Raw genomic sequence first — 9,131 nt, 5'->3', positions numbered from 1 at the left:
CTCACGCTGTCCTGTGTGAGCCCTAGCCTGCCCATATGTATATATATACGCAGACCTCACGCTGCCTGTGTGAGCCTAGCCTGCCCATATGTTATATATACGCAGACCTCACGCTGCCTGTGTGAGCCTAGCCTGCCCATATGTATATATATACGCAGACCTCACGCTGCCTGTGTGAGCCTAGCCAGTGCCCATATGTATATATATACGCAGACCTCACGCTGCCTGTGTGAGCCCTAGCCTGCCCATATGTATATATATACGCAGACCTCACGCTGCCTGTGTGAGCCTAGCCTGCCCATATGTATATATATACGCAGACCTCACGCTGCCTGTGTGAGCCTAGCCTGCCCATATGTATATATATACGCAGACCTCAACGCTGCCTGTGTGAGCCTAGCCTGCCCATATGTATATATATACGCAGACCTCACGCTGCCTGTGTGAGCCTAGCCTGCCCATATGTATATATATACGCAGACCTCACGCTGCCTGTGTGAGCCTAGCCTGCCCATATGTATATATATACGCAGACCTCACGCTGCCTGTGTGAGCCTAGCCTGCCCATCATGTATATATATAGCAGACCTCAGCTGCCTGTGTGAGCCTAGCCTGCCCATATGTATATATATACGCAGACCTCACGCTGGCCTGTGTGAGCCAGCCTGCCCATATGTATATACATACGCAACCTCACGCTGCCTGTGTGAGCCTTAGCCTGCCCATATGTATATATATACGCAGACCTCACGCTGCCTGTGTGAGCCTAGCCTTGCCCATATGTATATATATACGCAGACCTCACGCTGCCTGTGTGAGCCTAGCCTGCCCATATGTATATATATACGCAGACCTCACGCTGCCTGTGTGAGCCTAGCCTGCCCATATGTATATATATACGCAGACCTCACGCTGCCTGTGTGAGCCTAGCCTGCCCATATGTATATATATACGCAGACCTCACGCTGCCTGTGTGAGCCTAGCCTGCCCATATGTATATATATACGCAGACCTCACGCTGCCTGTGTGAGCCTAGCCTGCCCATATGTATATATATACGCAGACTCTCACGCTGCCTGTGTGAGCCTAGCCTGCCCATATGTATATATATACGCAGACCTCACGCTGCCTGTGTGAGCCTAGCCTGCCCATATGTATATATATACGCAGACCTCACGCTGCCTGTGTGAGCCTAGCCTGCCCATATGTATATATATACGCAGACCTCACGCTGCCTGTGTGAGCCTAGCCTGCCCATATGTATATATATACGCAGACCTCACGCTGCCTGTGTGAGCCTAGCCTGCCCATATGTATATATATACGCAGACCTCACGCTGCCTGTGTGAGCCTAGCCTGCCCATATGTATATATATACGCAGACCTCACGCTGCCTGTGTGAGCCTAGCCTGCCCATATGTATATATATACGCAGACCTCACGCTGCCTGTGTGAGCCTAGCCTGCCCGTGTGTGTGTGTGTGTGTGTGTGTGTGTGTATATATACACACACGCAGACCTCACGCTGCCTGTGTGAGCCTAGCCTGCCCGTGTGTGTGTGTGTGTGTGTGTGTGTGTGTGTGTGTGTGTGTGTGTTGTGTGTGTGTGTGTGTGTGTGTGTGTATATATACACACACGCAGACCTCACGCTGCCTGTGTGAGCCTAGCCTGCCCATATGTATATATATACGCAGACCTCACGCTGCCTGTGTGAGCCTAGCCTGCCCATATGTATATATATACGCAGACCTCACGCTGCCTGTGTGAGCCTAGCCTGCCCGTGTGTGTGTGTGTGTGTGTGTGTGTGTGTGTGTGTGTGTGTATATATACACACACGCAGACCTCACGCTGCCTGTGTGAGCCTAGCCTGCCCATATGTATATATATACGCAGACCTCACGCTGCCTGTGTGAGCCTAGCCTGCCCATATGTATATATATACGCAGACCTCACGCTGCCTGTGTGAGCCTAGCCTGCCCATATGTATATATATACGCAGACCTCACGCTGCCTGTGTGAGCCTAGCCTGCCCATATGTATATATATACGCAGACCTCACGCTGCCTGTGTGAGCCTAGCCTGCCCGTGTGTGTGTGTGTGTGTGTGTGTGTGTGTGTGTTATATATATACACACACGCAGACCTCACGCTGCCTGTGTGAGCCTAGCCTGCCCATATGTATATATATACGCAGACCTCACGCTGCCTGTGTGAGCCTAGCCTGCCCATATGTATGTATGTATGTATGTATGTATATGTGTATATATATATATATATATATATATATATATATATATATATATATATATATATATATATATATATATATATATACCGTATATTCCGGCGTATAAGACGACCTGGTGTATAAGACGACCCCCCTACTTTCCTGTTAAAATATAGAGTTTAGGATATATTCACCGTATAAGACTACCCCTTTTCCAACGCATACCAAACACCGGTAAAAATTAAAAAAAAACAGATTTGAATTTAACATGGTCCTTTTTTAATTTAAATTCTTATGACATGCAGGTATATAGCAGGAAAACTGTCACTCATAAACATATTAAAATAGGGGGGACCCCACATCATTTTTTGGGGGGGTCCCCCATTCTAATAGCTAGTAAAGGCTAGGTATTCAGCTGGGGGCTGATATTAGTAGCCTGGGAAGCTCCGTGGGTATTACCCCCTTCCCAGACTTCAAACATCTGCCCCAGCCGTCTGCTTAACCTCCGCTAGAGACTATAATGATGGTGGATCCCACGCCAATTTTCTTTTTAAAAAATCCTTTATTTTAACACTAAATGATAATTGAGGGGTTAATAAAGATGCAGTACCTAAATTATTATTAATTTTGTAATTAATTTTTCCCAAAAATGTTGACGTGGGCTTCGCCATATCTTTGTGTCCAGCCAGGTACAGCAGGCAGGAACGGGCTGCCCCCAACCACCAGCTGCCTATTTGTACCTGGCCGGACACAACAATATAGGGAAGCCCTTTTTTTTTTTAATAATTTCATGAAATAATTAAAAAAAAAAGACGTGGGGCTTCGCCCTATTTTTGTGTCCAGCCAGGTACAACTAGGCAGCTGGGGGCTGGAATCTGCAGCGCAGGGAGACCCAAGCTTTCTGGGCCCCCCCCCCGCTGCAAATTGCAGTCCGCAGCCACCCCGGAAAATGGCGCGTTCATAGAAGCGCCATCTTCTGGCGCTGTACCCAACTCATCCAGGGCCCTGGTGCGGTGGCTCACTGGGTAATAAAGGGGTTAGGGCCAGCTTGGCATTATCAGCTGGCCCTAAGCCCGAAATTCATGGGGTCACGCCAATATTAGACATGACCACCATGAATTTCTAGTAAAGTAATTAAAAAAAACACAACACCCAGAATAAAGTCCTTTAATTGAAATAAACACACAATTTTTTAATGTTCTAAATTAAACCATACTTACCGTCACGCCCATTCCAGCTGAAGCCAACGATCTCCTGCAATAAAAGTAAAATAATAAAGCAACCTCATCCTTACCTTTCCATGGTTCCCAGGACCGGTCCAGCTCTGCTACATTCACATGACAGGCTGCACCGCAGCAGAACGCTGCCGTTCAGCTTGCCATGCGGCAGACACTGAGAAGCGCAGGCATGCTTGTGCTCCTCAGTGTCTGACTGTGACGGCATCCAGATGAGCCGAAATCATGTCCAATGAACTCGGCTCACCTCATGCACGTCACTGACAGCGTGGGAAAATTCTCCTGCTCCCCGCATGCGCAGTAGAAGTTTCCCACGCTGTCAGTGACGGACGTCCAGGAGGTGAGCCGAGTTCATTGTCGGCTCATCTGGATGCCGTCACAGCCAGACACTGCAGAGCGCAAGCATGCCTGCGCTTCTCAGTGTCTGCGGGATGACAGGCTGGATGGCGGCGTTCTGCTGCGGTCCAGCCTGTCATCTCGATGTAGCAGAGCTGAAGCTGTCGTGGGAACCATGGAAAGGTAAGGATGAGGTTGGTTTATTATTTTTCTTTTATTGCAGGAGATCGTTGGCTTCAGCTGGAATGGGCGTGATGGTAAGTATGGTTTAATTTAGAACAATAAAGAATTGTGTCTTTATTTCAATTAAAGGACTTTATTCTGGGTGTTTGTGTTTTTTTTAACTTTTACTATGGGGTTAGTAATGGGGGTGTCTTATAGACGCCTCTCCATTACTAACCTGGGCTTGATGTCAGCTGGCATTATAAGCTGACATCAACCCCAACCCTATTACCCCCTGCCACCGCACCAGGGCAGCGTGGAAGAGCGAGGCTAAGTGCCAGAGTTGGCGCATCCTATGGATGCGCCATTTCTGGGGCGGCTGACGGCTGGTGTTTCTAGCCTGGGAGGGGGCCAATATTCATGGCTCCCTTCCTGGGCTATTAATATCAGCCCCCAGCTGTCTGCCTAGCCTTTGCTAGCTATTAAATTAGGGGGGACCCCACGTCATTTTTTTGGGGGGGTCCCCCATTTTAATAGCTAGTAAAGGCTAGGTATTCAGCTGGGGGCTGATATTAGTAGCCTGGGAAGCTCCGTGGGTATTACCCCCTTCCCAGGCTTCAAACATCTGCCCCAGCTGTCTGCTTAACCTCCGCTAGAGCCTAAAATTAAGGGGAACCCCACGCCAATTTTTTTTTAAATAAATCCTTTATTTTAACACTAGATGACAAGTACAGTAACCAACACTATCACTGTACTTCATATATATGTGACTGACATGTTTCTATCTATCTAATCTATGTGTGAAGCTCTATTCTGTCTGTTATAAATTGTCGGGTACCGCTGCTGAATTGCCGGCCGGCTTTTTTAAAGAGACGGTGCATGAAAACACTATTATTTGTTTTAATAAATCCTTTACACTAAATGACAAGTACAGTAAGCAACACTGTCACAGTACTTCATATATATGTGACTGACATGTTTCTATCTATCGAATCTATGTGTGAAGCTCTATTGTTTCTATTCTAAATTGTCGGGTGCCGGCTTATGCCGCTGCTGAATTGCCGGCTTTTCATATATTGTCACAGAAGCGATGCGAACTTCCCTGCTCCGGACACAGCGCAGCGCTTCTGTGACAAGTGAAAGCTGTCGGCACAGAAGCCCTGCGCTGTGTCCGGAGCTGGGAATACGCAGCGATGTGTCAGTTTCAGCACAGAAGCGCTGACTGTCTGGACCTACCGCCGCCGTATTTTAACTCCCTCCACCTTATATTAACTCCGACATGGCAGGGATACGGCCACGGCAGCTTATTAACACCCCCAGAGTATCCCCGCATGTCAATTTCTGAAAGTTCAAAAGCATTACCGGCGTATAAGACGACCCCAGACTAGACAGAAGATTTTTCAGTCTTCAAAAGTCGTCTTATACGCCGGAATATACGGTATAATATATATATATATATATACGCAGACCTCACGCTGCCTGTGTGAGCCTAGCCTGCCCATATGTGTGTGTATATATATATATATATATATATATATATATATATATATATATATACGCAGACCTCACGCTGCCTGTGTGAGCCTAGCCTGCCCATATGTATATATATATATATATATATATATATATATATATATATATATATACGCAGACCTCACGCTGCCTGTGTGAGCCTAGCCTGCCCATATGTATATATATATATACGCAGACCTCACGCTGCCTGTGTGAGCCTAGCCTGCCCATATGTATATATATATATATACGCAGACCTCACGCTGCCTGTGAGAGCCTAGCCTGCCCATATGTATATATACACACCTCACGCTGCCTGTGAGAGCCTAGCCTGCCCATATGTATATATATATATATATATATATATATATATATATATATATACGCAGACCTCACGCTGCCTGTGTGAGCCTAGCCTGCCCATATGTATATATAAACACCTCACGCTGCCTGTGAGAGCCTAGCCTGCCCATATATATATATATATATATATATATATATATATATATATATATATATATATATATATATATATATATATATATATATACGCAGACCTCACGCTGCCTGTGTGAGCCTAGCCTGCCCATATGTATATATATACGCAGACCTCACGCTGCCTGTGTGAGCCTAGCCTGCCCATATGTATGTATGTATATATATATATATATATATATATATATATATATATATACGCAGACCTCACGCTGCCTGTGTGAGCCTAGCCTGCCCATATGTATATATATATATATATACGCAGACCTCACGCTGCCTGTGAGAGCCTAGCCTGCCCATATGTATATATACACACCTCACGCTGCCTGTGAGAGCCTAGCCTGCCCATATGTATATATACACACCTCACGCTGCCTGTGAGAGCCTTGCCTTCCTCTGCTTGTCTGTATGCCCAGCGCTACGTGATTACCTGTACTGGGGCCACTTGGACAGCTCTCCCAGCAGCTGCCTGAAGCCGGCGTGGTCATGCTGCTCACACTTTACCAGTGAGAGCAGAGTGGGGCCGTGGTAGCTGAGGCTCTGCCGCACCAGGTCCTTATCCATGATAAGACGAGACCCTCACCGCACGGCGACCATCATCACCATCCTGTCTACAATGGAGCTGCGCCCGTGAGTGATGACGTCACGGGAAGAGGCGGAGCCTCCCCATACTGTGTAGATCTTGGACAAGGAAGCTGCGGGGTGTGAGCAGAGAGCTGAGAGGAGCGAGTCCTGTCTCTGGGTCTGTGCTGGAGCGGGAAATGATGGTGTTTTACATGGGTCTGTGTGCTGGAGTTGGGCTATAAAGGGGAAAATATGTTTTAAATGGAGGGGTCTAAAAGGGAGAATAATGGTTTACATGGGACTGCGTTTTGGAAGCTGAAAATTAAAATTCTTTTACTTGGGACTGTATGTTGGAGCGATCAGAAAAGGAATGCTAGTTTACATTTGGCTGACAAGGGGATCACTTTTTACATGGGACTGTATGGAAGGGATTATGTGCTGAAGGGAGGGTAGTGATGTTATTTACATAGGGTTGTGTGTTGCAAGGGACTGAACTATGGGGAGTGATGATATTGACCTGGGGCTGTGTGTTCAAGAGGGCTGCAGAAAGTGGGGATGGATAACCTGCTGAGTGGGGCAGAATGGTAGGTATGGAGTTATGGGGCTTCTAGTAATGAAGCAAGTTTTTTTTTAACTTTTCCTTCTAGTGGTATCAGCGACATCATAATCTTCCTCATCACCTGACCGCTATTCAGACTAGCCGGCTCACACAGCCTTCTTTGTGTTGTCCGTAAGCCGCTTTTTCATTTTTACCCTATGAGATCCTCTGTGCGTCTTATGGGATTGCATTATAAAAATGACCTGGTCCTCCAGAAGACAGTGTAAGATAGGGCTAATCTGAAATATGGTAACAAGATACAGAAGCGGACCAGAATGGTGCTGACATCAGGAGAAGATGGGGATCCTTAACCATATGAACACAGTATACATAATGCTAAGGTGCTAAGAAATCTATATTTTCCTGAGAGTGTTTTTTTAACCCCTGAATAACCTGTAATGTACAATTTTGTTAAAGGTGGTTACTCGGATGTATGGAGTGGGCTCAATATATGCAGCAGATGTCACCTGTCACACAGCAACCAGGGCTGGCTCCAATCGCTATTGTTAACCGTTTAGATGCCACTGTCAATCACTGACAGCAGCTGTTAAAGAGCTCTATCACCAGTCTGGGGCTGCCCTTTTTATTTAATAAAAGAGTGGGCAGTCCCATCCTGGTGGATCTTATAAGTTATTCCCAAAAGTGGCCAGAAGTGTCCTTAATGTCCCCTGAAATAACCCGACCCCACAACCGGCTGTGGCTGCTCTCTCACTGAAAGCACAAGATTTCACATATGATCTCAAGATCTCCCTCTTTGCTCTAATCTAACGCTACCACATCCTCTACAAAGCAGTTACAATTCTGCTTTAATAATGTTACCTTTCAGTAACCACTTAGTAAAGGATGCAGCAGCGCCGTAACATGTGATCCGCGGAGGGTTTTCACAGCCCAGAAGTTTGGACCCGACCTTCATTATTGTTAATTATTTAAAAATACCACCAGTCTGAAACTGCCCACTTTTTTTTCTAAAAGGAGTACTCCAGCAGATCTTTTTTTTTTATTACTGCCTATGATAGCGATCAATAATGTGTTACAGTGTGTGCATTACAATACTTACTCATTGCTGTCTTCTGCCGTTTCCAGCGCTGCTCTTGTCCTCTCCTGTATGTGACCGCAGCTCTGACTTCCCAGCTGAAATAACGGACCGTCCCTTTCTTAATGTCCCATAGACTTGCATTAAGTAAGTGACTTCTGGTCCACACAGAAAACGGTGTACGAGCTGTCTGGTCACTCTTGCTGGGGAGGACTGAAGCAGCGATGGTAACGACAAAAGACCGTGATGAGCAAGTATAATTATACACTAATGATGGCTAACGGAGGGAACAATAAAAAAAAAACTGCTCGAGCGCTCCTTTAAATAAAAAGGGCGATTGTGGGAAGCCATTGAGATTCCATGGCAGCCAGAAGCGTGCTGCAACCACTTTAGGAGGGCACCATCTAATAACCGGGATCTACCTGCTGCACGCCATAAAGTATCATTAAGTGTCAAACACAGAAAAAGAGGACATGCTACTATGCAGTGATCACCAAAATAATCAATGAAAAATGAACAATAAATCCCTTAGATATAAAATACATCAATTTATTTTATTTAAATATCTCCTGACACATACACAAATAAGGGACATACCAACAAAAAGAATTTTAAAACACCATTAAAAATAGTGGAATAACCCACTACTTGAGGAGCCAGCTACTCCAGAAACCTTCCTATAATGTTTTAGAATGAAATACACAATAATACAAACAAATGAGTCAAACCGCACAGGCTGTATAAAGTGTCTGTGATGGTCAATGTTGCACAAACCCTGTATTGCACACACCTAAGAAACGTATAAATTACACACACAAAATAACCAAAGTGCAAACAGCAGTTGCCTGTAAGCTAATTGATGCTTTCTCCCAGTATGCAGGGTGTCGGGCCAGTGATGTAATAGGATTATAGATAGGATAATGGGGTAATATCCTTTACCTAAAAGTTCACCATTTAGACCCTCAGGCGCC

General features: G+C 45.7%; 1 protein-coding gene across 1 annotated transcript in view; it reads right to left on the bottom strand.

Moving 5' to 3' along the window:
- Nucleotides 1–6,541, bottom strand: part of TTC14 (tetratricopeptide repeat domain 14) — a 47,932-nt gene extending 41,391 nt beyond the window's left edge. Inside the window, 1 exon segment of the mRNA XM_073674973.1 lies at nucleotides 6,396–6,541. Coding sequence (XP_073531074.1) covers nucleotides 6,396–6,529 — 134 coding nt within the window. The 5' untranslated portion in view covers nucleotides 6,530–6,541.
- Between the last annotated feature and the right edge of the window lie 2,590 nt (nucleotides 6,542–9,131).

Source organism: Phyllobates terribilis, unplaced genomic scaffold (assembly GCF_046119375.1).
Source record: "Phyllobates terribilis strain yellow unplaced genomic scaffold, ASM4611937v1 Scaffold_3__8_contigs__length_932513732, whole genome shotgun sequence".
Classification (NCBI taxonomy): domain Eukaryota; kingdom Metazoa; phylum Chordata; class Amphibia; order Anura; family Dendrobatidae; genus Phyllobates; species Phyllobates terribilis.
This window is presented reverse-complemented; position numbering and strand designations above follow the sequence as displayed.